The sequence below is a fragment of the Chelon labrosus genome (assembly GCF_963514085.1).
Source record: "Chelon labrosus genome assembly, chromosome: 19".
In the NCBI taxonomy this organism is placed as follows: Eukaryota; Metazoa; Chordata; class Actinopteri; order Mugiliformes; family Mugilidae; genus Chelon; species Chelon labrosus.
In genome coordinates this window covers 325388-344138 of record NC_140352.1, presented here as the reverse complement: position 1 = coordinate 344138, position 18751 = coordinate 325388, and the positions used below count along the sequence as shown (strand labels likewise).

Sequence of the window (18751 nt, the reverse complement as noted above, 5' to 3'; positions counted from 1 at the left end):
AAACATCTACTGTAATGAAATGTCTTTTCAGTTCCTGTGTAATCCATTATTGCAAATTCAAAGGTTATGAGGAAATGATCAGACAAAAGAGGGTTATGAGTAAATACTGTTAAACCTTCAGTTTCTACGCCATATGTTAGGACAAGATCTAAGGTGTGATTAAAACTGTGAGTTGATCCGTTTACGTTCTGAGAAAAGCCAATTGAATCTAATAATGATGTAAATGAGGAGCTAAGGCTGTCACTGACAACATCAACATGGATGTTAAAGTCACCTACTATAATGACTTTATCTGTTCTAAGAACTAAATCACATAAAAACTCAGAGAATTCAGCTAAAAACTCAGAATAAGGAGCAGGTGGGCGATACACCACAACAAAAAGAATTGGTTTTTGTATTTTCTGGTCTGGATGGGGAAGACTAAGAGTAAGACTTTCAAATGAATTAAAGCTCTCCTTAGGTCTAGGATTAATAGATAAATCAGAGTGGAAGATTGCTGCCACTCCTCCTCCTCTACCTGTGCTTCTAGGAATATGATAATTACTATGACTGGGTGGCGTAGACTCATTTAAACTAACATATTCATCATCGTGTAGCCATGTTTCAGTCAAACTAAATAGATCAATCTGATGATCAGTTATCAAATCATTCACTAAAAGAGATTTAGATGAGAGACATCTGACATTTAAAAGACCACATTTAATTTTCCTATTCTTCTGTTCTACCAATGATCTTGTACTTATTTGAATAAGGTTCCTATGAGAAACTCCTCTTTTGTTATTTTTTGGTTTAAATAATCTGGGAGCAGACAGAACATCTATAGAGTTGATAGAGTTTAGGGTGTGAGACAGTCCTAGAGAAGCGGCAGAGAAGTGTGTAAGACTACAACTCTACCTCCTGGTCTGAACTCTGCGTTGTCATGGTTTCGGGGGGTTAATAAAATCAGCCATATTCCTAGAGATGAGAGCAGCACCCGCTAAAGTTGGGTGGATGCCATCTCTCCTAATCAGACCAGGCTTTCCCCAGAAAGTGTGCCAATTGTCAATGAAGGCCACGTCGTTTGCTGGACACCACCTAGATAACCAGCGATGGAATGACGACGTGCGACTAAACATGTCATCATTAGTCAGGTTGGGCAGGGGACCAGAGAAAACTACGGAGTCCGACATAGTTTTAGCAAACTTAGGGCCCGTCCACACGTACGAAAACGATCTTTTCCCTCTCCGTTTTCGATCATCGTTTCAAGAAATATCCGCGTCCACACGGATCCGTTTCAGCACGACCGAAAACGCTACTTCCTATTCCAGGCCTATAAGTGGCGCTGTTTCAGTTTCAGAAATTCACCAAAAATGGAGAGGAAGATGCGGAGCATGCGCATAAAGCTTGAGCGCTGTTTACAAATCACCTTTTTTGCTCAGCGTGGTGGCACAGGAGCATGATATTTTGCCCTAGTAACCCTAATAGGCTCAATATCGTCTCCAGCATGAAAACTAGCATGTAGTCCGCCATTGTTGTTGATGTTGTTACGAGACGTCTCGCGGGATGTGGAAGACTGCTCGGGAGTGTGGCGATGACGTCATCGTTTTCCCCGTATTCGCCGTCCACATGAAAACGCAAGAGCTGCGTTTTTGAATTTCTCCACCCTGGGACCCGTTTTCAGAAAAGTGCGTTTTAGGGCAATGCGTTTACAGGATACGTGTGGACGAAAGGCCAAAACGATGAAAAACTTCTGCGTTTCGGCGTTTTTGCGTTTCCGTGTGGACGGGCCCTTACACACCGATTCCACATTAAGTTTTGTGACCTCCGACTGACGTAACCGGGTGTCATTACTGCCGACGTGAATAACAATTTTACTGTATTTAACCTTAGCCTTAGCCAGCAGTTTGAGGTAAGATTTAGTGTCGCCCGCTCTGGCCCCTGGAATGCATCTAACTATGGTCGCTGGTTTCTCTATCTTCACGTTCCGCAAAATAGAGTCGCCAATCACCAGAGTTGGGTTCTCAGCGGGCGTGTCACTGAGTGGGGAAAACCGGTTGGAGACGTGAAGGGTTTGGTGGTGATCCACGGGCCGAGTGGGACTATGCTTCCTTCGAACTGTCACCCAGCCACCCTGGTTTCCCGGCTGCTCGGGAGCTGTCGGGGGACAGCTAACTGGAGCTATGCTAACAGGAGCTATGCTAACAGGAGCTACTCTTGGTCGGTCCGCACCGGCTACAGGGCCCTGGCTAGCTGCTGGTTGTTTTTCAATGGTGCGGAACCGTGCTTCCAATTCGGAAAGCCTCGCCTCCAGTGCTACGAATAAACTACATTTGTTACACATATCATTACCACTAAAGGAGGCAGAGGAGTAACTAAACATGTGGCACGAGATGCAGGAGAGAGAAGAGGAAGCAGAGGGAGAAGCCATGGTTAATTCGCTAACGTTAGCAGACAAAGTTGATTAGAAGAGAGAGAGAGAGTGTGTGGTTCAAAAAGTAGCTATAGAGGACAGGTGGCAATAGATCTAAACTGTAAAACCGCTCAGACCTGCAGACGTTTATGATTCATTATACTTGTGTAGATGTGGTGGATCAGACCATCTGCTGGTTGCTCTCCTGGTTCTTCTTGATCGGTCTGGATGTTTGGACCCGTCCTGATGGTGGACAACACAAATCTAAACGTCTACATAGAACCTATTAAATAAAGGACAGGAGGACACCTGTCAGTATAACTAAATGTTGTAAAAGTAGAGAATGTCTTGAATCATAGTTCCCATAAAAGACAATGAACCTATGTTGAAAGGATTCTGATGGTGGAATGTGATTAGTTAAAACAGAGAAGGAAATGAACTTCTCCCCCGTGGAAGGAGAAGTTACCCAACAGTCAGTGACTGGGGCAACTTCTGAAGACGAGAGGCAACAGCATTTCTACCAAACATGGACATGTGTTCAGTTAGCGACGTGCTAACAGCAGGAAACAAAACATCTACAGTCACAACTGATGGAGAGAAGAATGCTAAAGGAGAATCAGCGAACAGATGAACAAGTGAACAGGTGAACAGGTGAGGAGGTGAACAGGTGAGGAGGTGAACAAGTGAGGAGGTGAACATGTGAATAAGTGAGAAGGTGAACAGGTGAACAGGTGAGGATGTGAACATGTGAGGAGGTGAGGATGTGAACAGGTGAGGGGTGAACATGTGAACAAGTGAACATGTGAACAGGTGAGGAGGTGAACAGGTGAACAAGTGAACAGGTGAGGAGGTGAACATGTGAACAAGTGAACATGTGAACAGGTGAGGAGGTGAACAGGTGAACAGGTGAACATGTGAACAGGTGAGGAGGTGAACAGGTGAACAGGTGAACAAGTGAGGAGGTGAACAGGTGAATATGTGAACAAGTGAGGAGGTGAGGAGGTGAACGAGTGAGGAGGCGAACAGGTGAGGAGGTGAACATGTGAACAGGTGAGGAGGTGAACAGGTGAGGAGGTGAACATGTGAGGAGGTGAACATGTGAATAAGTGAGAAGGTGAACATGTGAACAAGTGAACAAGTGAACATGTGAACAGGTGAGGAGGTGAACAGGTGAACAGGTGAGGAGGTGAGGAGGTGAACATGTGAACAGGTGAGGAGGTGAACATGTGAACAGGTGAGGAGGTGAACATGTGAACAGGTGAGGAGGTGAACAGGTGAACAGGTGAGGAGGTGAACATGTGAACAAGTGAACAGGTGAACAGGTGAACAGGTGAGGAGGTGAACATGTGAACAGGTGAACAGGTGACTGGCGCCACCATGTGGTGAACAGACGTTTTTACATCAAGTGTTAAATGATCTGATGTTTGATGAGATCTGAGGAGATGACGTCACCACATTCCAACATGACCTGTTTACTTCACCTCCTTTCAGAATAAAAGCCTTATTTTGAAGTCATTAAAGATATGCTACTAATATGAAAACTGAAATGTGACTGATTGAACAGAAACATCTATGAACACAGTCGTTATGTCACCACCTCCACCCTTCAGGGACCAGTGGGCGGAGTCTTTGGCTTCATCCTGCATCAATAACTCAGTGACAGGAAAGGAGCTCAGAGTTCAGCTGATGTTAATTCTTTATTTTCACCAAGAAACAAACAAACTGTTTTAAACATTATTCCAGATTCAGGATTTAAGATTCGAGTTGTGTTTGTTGTGACTTCCACGAGGCCATTTAACCTTCATTTAGTCTGATTGTGTTTCATGTGTGGTTGGTTCCCTTTGTCTGCTTTCAGGAGGTTTTGAGTCATTTTTATGAAGAAACGTAGAAACTTGTGAAGGATGCAGAAACTTCTAAGCATCTCTGAAATCTACAGACCGGACACAGACAAGAACTATTTCTGCTACTTTCTACTACGTCTATTATGTGTTATCACCAGAATACAGAATATAGAAAGAGAAGATATAGAAGTCAAACCCTTTAACTGCTTCATACACTATATTAATAAACACTTCTAGAAACATGTCACTGTGTGGTGACATGTTTATGACAGATGTACGTTTATCTTGCTGTTCTCTTCTCTCTTTCTTCTGTCTGTACCCGGCTGGCCTTAGGCAGATGGGTCCCTCCATATGAGCTGGTTCTGGTTCTGGTTCTGCTCGAGGTTTCTTCCTGTTAAAAGGGAGTTTTTCCTGCCACCGTTGCCTTCAGGCTTGCTCTGGGGGTTTCAGGCCGGGTTTTTGTAAAGCGTCTTGAGACGATTTGTATTGTTATTGACGCTATATAAATAAAATTGAATTGAATTGAATTGAATTGTGGTGGATCTACGTTCATCACAGTACAGCTGGCTGTCCAGAGTCATGTGACCCTCAATGTCCAATGGATCAGAAGTCTCTCTGAAGGTCAAACGATGACGAGATGATCACATGATGTCACAGAGACTATTGATCGGATCAGAACCATCAAGCTGAGGCTGAGGAGGCTTTAATCACCAGAACTAGAACCAGAACCAGAACCTAAACCTGAACCAGAACCTGAGCCAGAACCTGAACCTGAACCAAAACCAGAATAACCAGAAAGTTCCCAGGGAGAAATAAGCGTAACAGTTTCAGGTTTTCAGAGTAAAGGTTTTAGACTTTCAGAATAAAAGATTTAGACTTTCATAATAAAGGTTTCAGACTGTCAGAATGAAAGTAAAAGGTTGATGAGTTTCTTTGGACTGAGATCAGGATCTTCTGAGACTTGTAGAAACACGTTTTTATCAGAGTGAAGAGAGATCAGGAAGAACTCTTCTGAACCTATAGTTGACTTTAAAGTTCATTACATGTACTGTTATGTGTTATTAACGTGTTATTAACATGTTATTAACACGCTAATAACGTGTTAATAACACGTGTTAATAACACACTGATGACCCAGAGAACGGATCAGCTCAGACTTGAAAGCAGTGAGAAGTAAACAGACTCTTCCTGTCGTGCAGACTGTTGGGTAACATGTTATGCAGCCACTCTTTTATTCAATGCACCACTTTAATCTCCCCCCTCCTCCCCCCTGCTCCCCCCGACAGACGTCACCCAGCTCCTCCAATCAGCTCCGTGTTTATCGTGCAGATTTAATAAAGCAGCTGCTGGACGAGCAGCGACTCTGAAACTCCTCTGTCCCGTCATGGATCTCCTCCTCGCTCTGTGCGTAACGGCGCTGCTCGCCGCCTCCTGTCCTCCGGCCGAGGCGCGGAGAGCCCGGCGCTTCGCCATCGGCTGCCCGGAGAAGTGCGACAAGTCTCAGTGCGCCCCGATCCCTGCAGACTGCCTGGCCGGAGACGTGCTGGACCGCTGCGACTGCTGCCCGGTCTGCGCGTCCGGAGAGGGGGAGCAGTGCGGCGGCACCGGGGACCGCGAGTGCGCAGAGGGGATGGAGTGCGTGGTGACCGACGGCGTGGAGGTGTCCGCCACCGTCAGGCAGAGGGGCAAGGCCGGCATGTGCGTGTGCACCAACTCCGAGCCGGTGTGCGGCAGCGACGGCGTCTCCTACCGGAACATCTGCGAGCTGAAGAGGGTCAGCAACCGGGCGACGAAGCTGCAGCAGCCGCCGGTGATCTTCATCCAGAGAGGAACCTGCGGGAAAGGTGAGGCAGAGGGGGGAGACAGGGTCAGACTGGAAGGAGAAGGAGGAGACAGGGGGGAGAGAGTGGACTTGAATGACCTGCGCAGCAGACTGAAGTCTAATGTGTCCATCAGTGAACTCCCTGTGGTCCAGGCTCTTTTTAACCCTTTATGGGCCAAGGAATCATATTTGGTAACTTATCACACCTCTTACATTTCGTCCTGGTGCCTCTCAGTGACGTTTAGAAGTATGTCGTTTTCAATCAGCCAGTCAGCAAAGATCAAAGCAACGTCCTCAGGTCTAATCAGGGTCAGATGTGGTCTGTATGGTCCACGTCTGCATGAACACATAACTGCTTTATTAGGCACCGTGAAGAAGAGGCCTAAATGTTCTAATGGTCTAAATACATGGTTCCTTGGCCTTAAGGTTGGAGTTTAGAATATTTCAATGAGCGTTAACTCTGCTTTAAAAGAAGTTTATTTAACTAAATAGTCACTAGATGACGCTTCAAGAAGCTGAACTAAAGTCTCCAGTTGTTAAACTTTTATTTTACCGGAGATCTTTAAACTCTGAGGAGTCTCCACAGACACTTAATAAAGGTGATAAACCCTGGTGTTGAAGCTGTAGTGTAGTGTCGCCATCCGCCTCCATCTTGGCTCCACCTACCTCCATCTAGTGGACGTTAGTGGAACTGTAGCGTTTAGTTTCAGTTCTTGATTCAAGTCTTGATTCGTCAGGTTGTGATTTTATGATGATTAATCTCTAGCTTTATGTCGACACGTCTTTTGCTTTTGTGTCTTTGTTTAGTGGTTTGACAAACACAGCAATGTTAGCCATTTGCAATTTGTATGCTAAGCTAATAGTAGCTGTGACTCAGTGACACTGTTAGCGAACTCACTGTTGATCGTCCTGTTTATTCCACAGAGGGCGCTGTTCAGTAAATGTTCTTCAGTTTGAATCTTCTGGTCGTTCCGTTGTCCTCTGCAGGATGAAAGTATTTACACGTCATGGTCTCAGTTTAATGAATTTCATCACTTTAGATGTTTGGTTTCAAACTTTTTTATTTAACATTTTAAAGTGTTTTTATTCAAACCGTCGTGTTCACGCTGTCAGCAATGACGTCGATGAGTCGCTGCAGCTCTACTTTCTCTACCTCTGGGATCTTTTCATCTCTGCCAAACTCTACAAATGTTTTTGTTTTCCAACCATAAACTTCTCTAACACACACTAACACACACTAACAGACACTAACAGACACTAACACACACTACTACACACTACTACACACTTCATGTTATCTTAACAAGGTGGTAATGTGTTGAGTTGAAGCCAGGATGCTGCACACACACACACACACACACTCCTTTTCCTATCTTTGTAAGGACCTTCCATTGACTTCCGTGTACTTCCGGACCTCTGACCTCTGACCCCGTACCCCAGCCATCTCATCTAAGGTCCTGACTTTGACCTTTCCCCTAAAACCAGCTCTGAACAGGTTCTAACCCTGAGAAAGGGCGACGTGTCCCCACAACCTTAGTATTCCATGAAGAACTGGATCCCACAACGTTATGAAAACAAGACCACACACACACCCACACACAGCTGTGAACACAGTCTGTTGGAGTTAAACCAGGTCAAAGTCATTTCTTCTTCTTCTTCTTCTCTTTTTCCTCTCCTGTCGTCCTCTCTTCTTCTACTTGTCCTCTTTGGTCCGTTCATCCTTTCATCTGAACAGAGATGAGGATGAAGAGGAAGAAGAGGATGAAGAGGATGTCGGTGTCACACTAACACACTCTAATATGTGGGTCAAACGGTTCTAACCCAGTTATGTGAGGAACCAGGATGTTTGGTTCCTGTGCAGACTTGTGGCGTTCTGATTGACAGACCTGGAGACAGCGTCAACAAAACACTGTTGCACGGTGACGCAACTCTTTGTGGAGCTGCAGGAATTTCCCCAAATGACGCCTGAAAACAGGAAGTCATTAGATCTGGATGGAGCTGCAGCCAGAAACTCTCAACTACTCCCACTGTTGCTTTTATTGGAGCTGCACAGACAGACCTCTATCACGACAAAACATTAGGTACACTAGTGAAGTGGTTCTAATCTAAAGAATGTTGAGTTGATGTGGTAGGTCACCAGAAACTTTATCTGAAGCTTCTCCAATCGACTGAATTCATTAATTCCACACAACATCAACATCTCTCACAGTTATTAGGAACTAAAGCTGAACACCAGAGCCTTCATGAAGACTAGACTCACTAGTGTACCTAATGAAGTGGCCAGGATCATGTTTATTTCTGGTTCATAATACTCATTCAGAGGGTTATTGTTGCTCATAAACAGCAGGAGCATTGTTGATTTCAGTCGTCTCAGCATTTTGCATCAATGTGGGCAGAGGATGTTGTGGGCGGTGCGTTCAAGGACACTGACATCCGAGTGCTGACCATTTCACTGTATCAGCTGCAGCCTGGTTTGCTGAGTCAGACCCGACAGCTGCAGTCTGACTCTGACTGAGTCCATTCACGTTGCTTCAAAGCTGCAGCAGCTGGCAGAGCACACAGGAAACAGAGTTAGCTCCGGACATTAACCCACAGGCCAAGGCTGCAGTCCTCATCACAGTGGTGCAGGTTTGATCCCACCCGACCGCTTCCTGCATCTCCACCTGTCAAAATAAAAGCATAAAAGCCTCAAAACTAAACTTAAAAGCTGCAGGTTTTGCTCTGAAGGCTTCAGCTCTGTTCACGGCTGTAACTGTGTAGAGAATGTGAGTTGATAAAGTTTTTATTTGAACCTTTATAGAAACATCAGAAACATGAAAGCTGTTTGTTTTTCGAGGTCGGGGGACGAGTTGAGACCGGAGTGTTATCAGCTGTAGCGCAGCCAGGTGGTTTATCTCTGAGAATCTGAAGTATGTGGACGAATCAGCTGATCTCGAGGACAAAGACTTGTGTCTCCAGAGTGTCTGAGGTCTGAGGAGTGAAAGCTCAGTGAAGGGATCAGATGTTAGGTTCATTCTTTCTCTGGTTCGTATGATGTGATAGCAGAGGAGAGTCCCCCATGTGTCCTCTGTGGTGCGTTCAAGGACACTTGTTCTATTGGGAAGTGAAGCACAGTGCATTTTACAAACATATGATTCAGGTTCCCGAACGTTTTCTGTCAAGCCCCCCCCCGATGATGTAGGAACATTGTAAGACACACCCCCCCACTGCACTGGACCCCACCCACCCCTAATGGGTTGAACCTCACAGTTTTTTGTTCAGTTAGAAAAAAAAAATAGCAAAAAGATCGGACGTCAGATGCTTCCAGACATTGCTTTAGATTCTTAAATATATGTTCAAGTAAGATGAACTTCAAATGTTAAAACTGAAGTTAGAAACAGTTAACAGGAGGTTCTTTCTGAAATAAAAGCTTTTAGCGGCGTACATCCATCTCGGTTCATCGTTTATTTCCTTTCTCTCTCTCTCTCTCTCCGGTTGGAACACAGTCTGTCACGTTGGTATGATGTCCTACCTTTACAGCTAGTTTGGAATTGTACTTTTATTTTTATATTGTTTTACGGGTGTGTGGGTTGGTGTTTTTTAAGCATCAGACTTGTCCACCACGCTGAGACATCTTTAACCAGAGTCTGTCTTCGTCTTCAGGTCAGCAGAACCCAGACAGTCTTCGCTACAAGTACAACTTCATTGCTGATGTGGTGGAGAAGATCGCCCCTGCTGTCGTCCACATCGAGTTGTACAGGAAGTAAGAGACACCTCCACACTGTCCTTTAGGTCCTAGTGAACCCAGACTCAGTCTATATCCTCCCTGTCCTCCTGTCTGTCCTCAGGATGATATTCTCTAAGCGGGAGGTGGCTGTCGCCAGCGGTTCAGGTTTTGTTGTGTCTGAGGACGGACTCATTGTCACCAACGCTCACGTGGTGGCCAACAAACATAGAGTGAAGGTGAACGAGTGAAATCTCTCCATCTCTAAATTTAAAGAACATGAAGATGAAGACGACGATGATGATGATGACCTCGGTCTGTTTCCTCCAGGTGGAGCTGAAGAGCGGAGCCACGTTCGACGCCAAGATCAAAGACGTGGACGAGAAGGCTGACATCGCTCTGATCAAGATCGACGCTCCGGTGAGTTTAGAACATGTCTCCATCCGTCCACTCAAATCAAATCAGCCTCATCGTCCTCGTATCTACAGAAACACTTAATGTTTACGTTCCCTTCTGTATAAAAATGACTCAAAACATACTTAAAGTAGACAAAGAGAACCCAACCAAACACATGAACCTATTAGACTAAAATGAGCCAATATTACATATCAGAGAGGTGCTCCTCTAGGATTAAATCAGAGTTTATGTGTCTAGAAGTGTTTCCATCAATGTAATGAGACTCAGGTGTGGTTCAGTTTTTCTGAGGAGCTCAGAGAAAGAGTTTTTGTTGCTCATCAGGCTGGAAAAGGTTCCAGAACCATCTCTAAAGAGTTTGGAACCCACAAATAATCCACAGTCAGACAGATTGAAGACGACTGTTCCCCTCCACAGGAGTGGTCCACCAACAAAGATTCTGAATTCTACCAGTGAAGTCTAAAAGAAAATGTCAGGACATCTGTCCATGAGCTGAATGTGAAGAGAAACTGGGTCATGCAGCAAGACAACGAGAACCAAGAACACAAGTGGTTCTACAAAAGAACGGTTAAAGAAGAACAAGATGAATGAAAGGAACGGCCAAGTCAAAGTCCTGACCTTAATCCAATAGAAATGTTGTGGAAGGACCTGAAGCAAGCAGTTGATGTGAGGAAACCCACCAACATCTCAGAACTGAAGTGGTTCTGTTCTGAGGAATGGGCTAAAATTCCTCCAAGCTGCTGTAGACCACTGATCAGCTGTTACCAGAAACATTTAGTGACAAGGAGGTCACAGCTGATACTGGAGACAAGGAGGACATGATATGTAATATTGGCTCATCTTCATTTGTTTGATTGGGTTCTCTTTGTCTACTTTCAGGACTTTTAGTGTGAAAATCACTTGATGTCATTTTTATGGAGAAATATAAAACATTTTGAAGGAATAAAACCTGTTACACACATAACAGCACACATTCTTCTTTCAGTCTAATCTGAGGGGATGATGCATTTAAATGGAGAGGAAATAGAGACGTAACTCTCTCTCTCCTTCAATTATCCCAGAGAACCTGTTTCTCTTCCTCCTTGTTTTTATTTTCCAAAACAAACTGAATCCAGGTATTTATTCCTTGTTTTTTTAACATTTCCTGACAGTCTGGTTTTAATTTTAGCTCAGAGGGAACAGAATAACACGGTGACTCCTGAGGTTTGTTTTTCTGGTCCAGAGACGAGTGGACGAGTCAGAGAAGATCAGATCAGACTGAGAACGTTTCTCTTCATGTTTCAGAACCTAGTGACTATATAAGAGAAAACAGGCGTTGGATTCTGGGAAATGAAGTCCAGCTCATCTTATGAACTCAGCCATGAGTTATAAACTTTAAAAGCTCTGATCTGTTTTCTTAACATTTAAAGACACAAACATGTTCCATCAGTTCTTCATTGACTGTCACGGCCTCTAAGAGCTGACATCTGTGATTGGTTTAAAGAAATAAAAGAAGAAAAGAGGGTTGTTCCTCTGAACCAGAACGAACTAGAACAAACCACAACGATGACTCAGATGATCACAATGAGGCAGAAAAGATTCCTGCAGCAGTTGATGTTGACACGCTGGATTAAAGTTTCTCAGATTTAAATGTTTGATGGAACAAACTCAGGGCGTATTCACACCAGGAAGGTCCGTTAGTTCACTTGCTTTGGTCCGGACCAATTTTTTTTTCTTTTTTTTTTTTTAGTGCGGTTCGCTTTCACACTGTGATTAATTGCAACCGGACCAGAATTTATAAACAAAAACACATGTGCTAAGGTCGTTCAGCCATTGGCTGGTAAACGTATAGGCGGGGTAATGAAGGAAGCCAAATGTCCCACGTAAATAGGCTACAATGGAGACTTTGCGTACTGTAGGTCTACTTGTTATTATGCTAGCAATATGGTTTATAAACTTACAGCTTGTGCTCGAGCGTCAAGACCGTTTGATGCAACATGAGTTTAACCATATCATGCTCGTTATTTTGCAACGGCTCATCTCTACCTAACCTACCTGCGTTTGTTTGCTTCACGTGTCTCTCTCTGTTGTGTGTGTCACTGGGCTATCCTACATTTCCCATAATGCGCGAAAACTACGGGAAACTACGGGAGCTCGTCAAATCCAAAAAGGTAGATTTTTGCAACTTGGGTCGGATCGAGGTCGGGCTGCTTTCACACCATAAAGGAACCGCACCAGGGTTCGGTAGGAACCGCTCCGAGACCACCTCCTCAGCTGGGTCTCGGTCCGCTTGTTTGGTCCGCACCAGAGTTCGAGTGATTGTATTCACACCAGTCAAAAAGGTCCGAACCAAGCAAGGAAACGAACTTGAGTTCGTTTTAATCGAACTAAACAAGGCAGGTGTGAATACACCCTCAGATTCACAGGGAGATTCTCTGGACATTTTCATCAGGTGGACAAGAAATATACAAACATTAAGTCCACCTGTGTGGTTCTTTAAGGAGTTCAGAGAATGAGTTAGTTTACGACCTTCAGATTCAGCTTCTAGTTAATTACAAAGAGATTTTACTGATCTACTTGATTTAGAGTCAAATCTTGACTGCAGTGTTCAGGTGTGTTGATGCGTGTTGTGATGTGTTCAGGGTCAGCTCAGTCTTTCAGGCGTCACCTGTGATTACAGTTTACAGTTCCTGCAGCAGATGTGTGGCTGCTTGTTGCTGAACTACCAGAGGTTTGATCAGAGCTCGTATCATCTTCTATCTTCTAAATCTGTCTTCAAACCTCAGAGCTGTCTTTGTTGGAGGTGTTTGTGATCTGGACATAACCCAAACTTCTTCTCTTGATGTTCAGATGAAACGATTAAAGTCTCAGAGACACATCAGTCAGACAGACAAAGGGTGGTAGAGACCAAACCAGAGCTAAAAGGACCATCAGCACTGTTACTGATGGTCCTCAGAGCTGTTAGGCTTCACCTGGTTGCGGAGGCGGTCTGAGCATGTGCAGACAGGAGCAGCTGGATTGATTCACTGAAGCCCGGCGGCCATGTTCTTATCCAACAACACGTGTCTGTGAGCAGATTATGAAACTGCTGATGAGATGAACGGGTCAGAAGGTTTGAAGGACGGATATTCACCGGGACAGCTGGGCTCAGGAGACAGTAAGAGACTCAAACATGGACATCTGCAGCAGTTATCAGAGTCTGTAATTAATTAGGACTTTTCTTCAGTTTATTGGACAGTGCACACTTAGGCTGCGTTCAGACTGCAGACGGATCTGATTCAAATCTGATTCCTTCTCATATCCGATTTTTAGGGCTGACTGTTCACACTGCCTTTAGCAAGTGTCCAAATCGGATATGGTTCTGTTCAGACTGGGCCACATTCTTCACCGGTCTGATAGGTTGCTGTAGCAACGAGCGGAAGCGTCATTCAGCACGTGTATTTGTCAGACGTCATATAATTGCGACAGCGACAAGCAAAACAACAACAAACAACACGATGGATGTACGTCACGTCAGTGTAAAGATTTATAAGGCATGCAGTTTCTTCCTCTGTCCAAGGCGAATTGTTTTCAAAGTCCTCCTCCATTGTGATAGCTGTAATATCACTGTCCGTGGCCGTAACGTGGCTCCTCCACAACGGAAATAGGCACGCGGTCTGGCGCATTGGTTCTGGCCTGGCGTCGCGTAAGTGACGTCACGGACAGTCAAAACCCATCTGAGTGTTGGGAGCTGTTCAGACTGAGACGCATCTGTCCATATCCGATACGAATGCGATATGAAACTACCTCTGGATGTGGTTTGCAACCGTTTGGCAAAAATCGGATTTCATGTGATCTGTCACTGTTCAGACTTCAAAATCGACATCCGATTCAAATCTGAATGGGCTAAAAATCGGATTTTGGCTGGCAGTCTGAACGCAGCCTTAAGTACAAAGACAACTTTATTGACTAAGACTTTCTGCTGCTGTGGAGACAAATGGAAATAGAACAGAAGAGGAGGAGGAAGAGTATATCTCTTCCTCCATGTCCTCCATGTCCTCCTCGTCTCCACGTCTCCATCGTCTCTGTCCACATTGATTCCATCTTGGTTCATCTTGTTTTTCTACCTCCATGTTTCTGTCCCTCACCTGATGATGATTTATTAGGAGATGATTAGTAAATCAACATCAGGTGAGCAGGATTCAATCTGATCAGTAGAGGAACATTCAGAGTCTAATGAAACTGAAGGATTTGTCTTCTTTGAGTTGATTGTTATTCCAGGTTTCTGTGGACATGTTTTCTGAGCCTGTAGCTGATGGTGGATGGATGGATGACATCATGATGGTGGTCAGTAAAACTAACCCTCCACAGAAATGACAGAGTGAAGCAGAGAGATGATGACAGGATGAGAGTCTGTGTTACTTTGTAATCAGAGTCGTGGTCTGTTTCCTGTTTGTGCTTCAGATGAACAGAGCAGCTTCATGTCCACGAGACCAGTCACTCGTCAGTTAAATGTCTGTGGAGGTTCTCAGTGGTCCAGGTCGACCAGAACTAGTCTGATCAAATCATTAATTAAATTATAAAGCTGATGTGATAGTGATAGTGATAGACTGGAGACCTGTCCAGGGTGGACCCCCCCTCTAGACCAATGACAGCTGGGATAGGCTCCAGCCCCCATGACCCTTCACAGGACAAGAGGTTACAGAAGATGAATGAATGAATGAATGTCTGCCATCACAGAAGTTAGATGTTCTCTGTCATGTCTGGTGTAAAAGATATTGACAGGAAACAACTTTAAAGGACAGGTCACATGATCAGATGAATCGGTGTATCTGATTGGTTGGAGGATTATCCAGTAGCGTGCAAAGGCTGAAACGCCTCATAATGAAACCCAGACTCAGATTCTGAAAGGTCAGACTGAATCTTATTTAGTGCTTTTATTTTGGTAGGGAGACAGGAAGTGGTGTTATTGTTAAAGTGAAGCTGGAGCTGAGCGTCTTCGTGTCCTGATGTGTCCAACATTCCTGTGGTTTCACAATGAAAATGTTACGTCTTCATCTTCTGGAAACGTCTGTTCACATGAAAACAGCTTTCCTTTCTCCACCCTCCTCCTCCTCTTCCTCCTCCTCTTCCTCCTCCCTCTCTTACTAAACTGGGTCAGCTTCTTATTCAACAGAGGAAATGGGCAACACATGTGTCAGCAGCAGCAAACACAACCAGACGTCTGTCAGGTCAGACCAGGACTTGCTGACGGACGTCTACACGGCTGCTTAATGTTTCGGAGGAAGTAGGTCAGTAGGACGACAGGACGTCCAGAGTCCAGACTCTTCCAGGCTCAGATTCTTCCAGAGTCCTGCGTCCAGAGTCTAGTTTCAGCCAAGACGAGCTGAGAGGATGACGAGGATGGCTGAGTACAGAGCACAGTTAGAGAAGAGTTTAACGGGTCAGGATCACTCACCTTTTATTTTTCTCTCCAAACATGAAACATCTTGTTGAGCTTCAGACCTTCATCAACACCTGGTCTCACCTGTCCATCTCTAAGTCCCTGTGTCTCCACCTGGTCTTAATATAAATGTGTCTCCACATGTGTCCCCAGCCAGCACTTGAGATCTGATCTCAGTTTGTTGACTTGGAGACATGATCCAGATTTAGGAACAAGATGGAAAGTCTCTCACATGTTAAGTTCTTCTGGTGGTTTGTGTGTTTTTGTTCTGAATGAATGAGTTAAACTCCTCTTCCTCAGATCAGCCCTGTTGAGTAGGTGGTCTTTAATGTGACCCAGGACTCATTGTGTGTTCACACTACCAAAGGAAGGAGGTCACATGTGTCCCAGACCACCTCCACATGTGGACTGACACCAGGTCAGTGTTCACACCTGGACCTGTTTAACCTGGACTCTAGAGACCAGATCAGTGTTCACACCTGGACCTGTTTAACCTGGACACTAGAGACCAGATCAGTGTTCACACCTGGACTTTAAGGTGGACAGGTGTTAATGTTTGGTCTGAACAAGGCCTCAGTCGTTCAGCTCACAGTAATAAATCTACAACAAACTGGAACTTGAGTTTTCTTCAGTAGAATCAGTTCAAATAAAAACTGAGCCGACTGAATTCCAGTCAACTTCATTTGTCCCGTATCTCTCTCGTGGTATTAGTTTAACCCAGACAGATAAACAGACTTGGAGCTGCTATGGACAGTTGGGGGCTGGACATGGTAGGAATGGAACCAGTAACTCCACTGTCCCAGGACTGTTTCCTTGGTATCTATTGCTGCTCACATCTATTCAGTCACACAGTCACACACCGGTGGACTGGGGGTTCAGTGTCTTGCTCAAGGACACTTCAGTGTGTGGCATGTTCTGCTGCTGTGACAGCATCATCGCAGACGTCACTACATCAGTCTGAAGGTATCAAAGGGACACCGTGAGTCTTAATAACTCTGACTCTCCATCTCTGTCTCTCTCTGCCTCTGTCTGTCCCTGCGTCTCTCAGATGAAGCTCCCCGTCCTCCTCCTCGGTCGTTCTGCCGACCTCCGGCCTGGTGAGTTTGTGGTGGCCATCGGCAGCCCCTTCTCTCTGCAGAACACCGTCACCACCGGCATCGTCAGCACCACCCAGAGGGGAGGGAAGGAACTGGGACTGCGCAACTCGGACATGGACTACATCCAGACAGACGCCATCATCAATGTGAGTCATCAGCTGATCCACCAGCTGGTTGATCATGTGACTGATCTGATGACAACCTTTTATTTTATGTTTGTCTGCAGTACGGCAACTCAGGAGGACCACTCGTCAATCTGGTGAGTGGAGGAAACAGCAGCTTCCTTTCAAAATAAGACAATGAGACCACTGTTGTCACTTTCACAATAAGGCGTTTAACTGTGAATGGTAGTTGACTCTGGTTCTTCTGCAGGACGGCGAGGTGATCGGCATCAACACCCTGAAGGTGACAGCGGGAATCTCCTTCGCCATCCCGTCAGATAAGATCCGTCAGTTCCTGGCGGAGTCACATGACCGACAGGCCAGAGGTCAGTAACGGTCTCGTCGTTGTCTCAGAGTTTAGACTCAATTAACTTCATCAGTGATCAGAACATTAAAGACTTCACACTGTTCTGGTGTCCTGCAGGTAAAACGTCTCAGAAGAAGAAATACATCGGTGTCAGGATGATGAGTCTGACTCCGACGTGAGTTCCTGACATTTAAACATTTTAAACAATTCAACATTAACGGTTCCTCTGGTCGTGGATTTGAGGTCTGGTTCACATCTGGTTCACATCTGGTTCACAACTGGTTCACATCTGGTTCACATCTGGTTCACATCTGGTTCACAACGACACAAAAACACTGATTCAGTCTGAATACAGTAAAGACAAAAAAGTATAAAGTTTGTTTTAGTCTTAGTGACATGCAGTGTCCCTGATAGTAGAATGAATGTATCACTGTCTGTCCTCCTGTCTCCCCTTGTCCTTGTCTTCAGGCTGGCTAACGAGCTGAAGGAGAGGCAGTCGGACTTCCCAGACGTCACCTCAGGAGCGTACGTCATCGAGGTGATCCCCAGGACTCCAGCCGAGGCGTAAGTGTCTCCTCCATCTTCTCTGGAGGTCCAACCCTCAGGTTCTAGGTCCCTCTTCGTCTGTTGATGTCCAACGCAGAGGTTCTAGGTCCCTCCTTCGTCTGTTGATGTCCAACGCAGAGGTTCTAGGTCCCTCTTTCGTCTCTCTGTTGACATCCACATTGATAAAGCGGCGTCAACAGCTACTGTCACCTGATCCAGATCCAGATTCAGACTCAGATTCTGATTCACATTCAAGATTAAACACAGACTCAGATTCTAATTCCTAGTTTGACTCATATTTTGACTCAAATTCAGATTCACATTCAGACTCACTTAAAGAGAATGTCAAGAGACATTGGAGTCAGTTAGACACTGTCCATGTTGTCCTGAGGTACATGATGTCCATGTTGTCCTGTGGGACGTGTAGTGTCCTGTGTTGGACAGAGTGAAGAGCTTGTGTCCTCTGTCCTCTCTCCTCAGGGCCGGCTTGAAGGAGAGTGACGTGATCATCAGCATCAACGGAGAGAGGATCGCCTCGGCCAGCGACGTCAGCGCCGCCATAAAACGTGACGAGACGCTGCGAACGGTGGTAAGACGAGGCAACGAGGACGTCATCCTCACCATCGTCCCAGAGGACATCGAGCCTTGACCTCTCAGAGGCCACACCCCCCACTCGTCTCTTAGCCAATCGCGAGCCGGCTCTGTGTTTTTTCAGCCAATTATGAACTCTCTGAAGAACCAGCAGGTGTCTGGGTCTCACCTGGAACTGATCAGCTACTGTCCTCCACCTGTAGACACTGTCCCCAGTATTTACCTTATTCTTCCTGCAGAGGATTCACTGAATGTTCCCACAATGTTTTCTAACTCAGTTTCCCTCTTTTCAAAAGGGAATAAAGTTATTTTTAAAAGTAGTGTCTTTATTAAAGAGGTGATATAAAGATGTTTACGGCCTGACAGATTTTCTATCCTTAAACTTTTCAGAGAAGAGACGGAAAAGAAAAGAGAAAAGAAATGACTAAACATCTGAAAATAAACAATAAAAATACAAAACATTCAGAAACCTTTTTATT

General features: G+C 45.1%; 1 protein-coding gene across 1 annotated transcript; it reads left to right on the top strand.

Annotated features, from left to right (window-relative positions):
• Window positions 1–5563: 5563 nt before the first annotated feature.
• htra1b (HtrA serine peptidase 1b) lies at window positions 5564–18619 on the top strand. Its single transcript, XM_084567773.1, has 10 exons — window positions 5564–6074; window positions 9695–9794; window positions 9880–9994; window positions 10086–10175; window positions 16619–16813; window positions 16894–16926; window positions 17040–17154; window positions 17253–17310; window positions 17604–17699; window positions 18162–18619. Exons 1-10 carry the CDS (start codon window positions 5615–5617, stop codon window positions 18328–18330), a joined length of 1431 nt encoding a protein of 476 aa, XP_084423899.1. The 5' UTR covers window positions 5564–5614; the 3' UTR covers window positions 18331–18619.
• Window positions 18620–18751: the final 132 nt, after the last annotated feature.

Bases quoted from the DNA above. Each gene is read 5' to 3' on its own strand.
- htra1b (XM_084567773.1), top strand. From the start codon at position 5,615: ATGGATCTCCTCCTCGCTCTGTGCGTAACGGCGCTGCTCGCCGCCTCC. The intron at 9,795-9,879 runs GTAAGAGACACC...GTCTGTCCTCAG, and splicing joins CACATCGAGTTGTACAGGAA to GATGATATTCTCTAAGCGGG. The intron at 17,311-17,603 runs GTGAGTTCCTGA...CCTTGTCTTCAG, and splicing joins ATGATGAGTCTGACTCCGAC to GCTGGCTAACGAGCTGAAGG.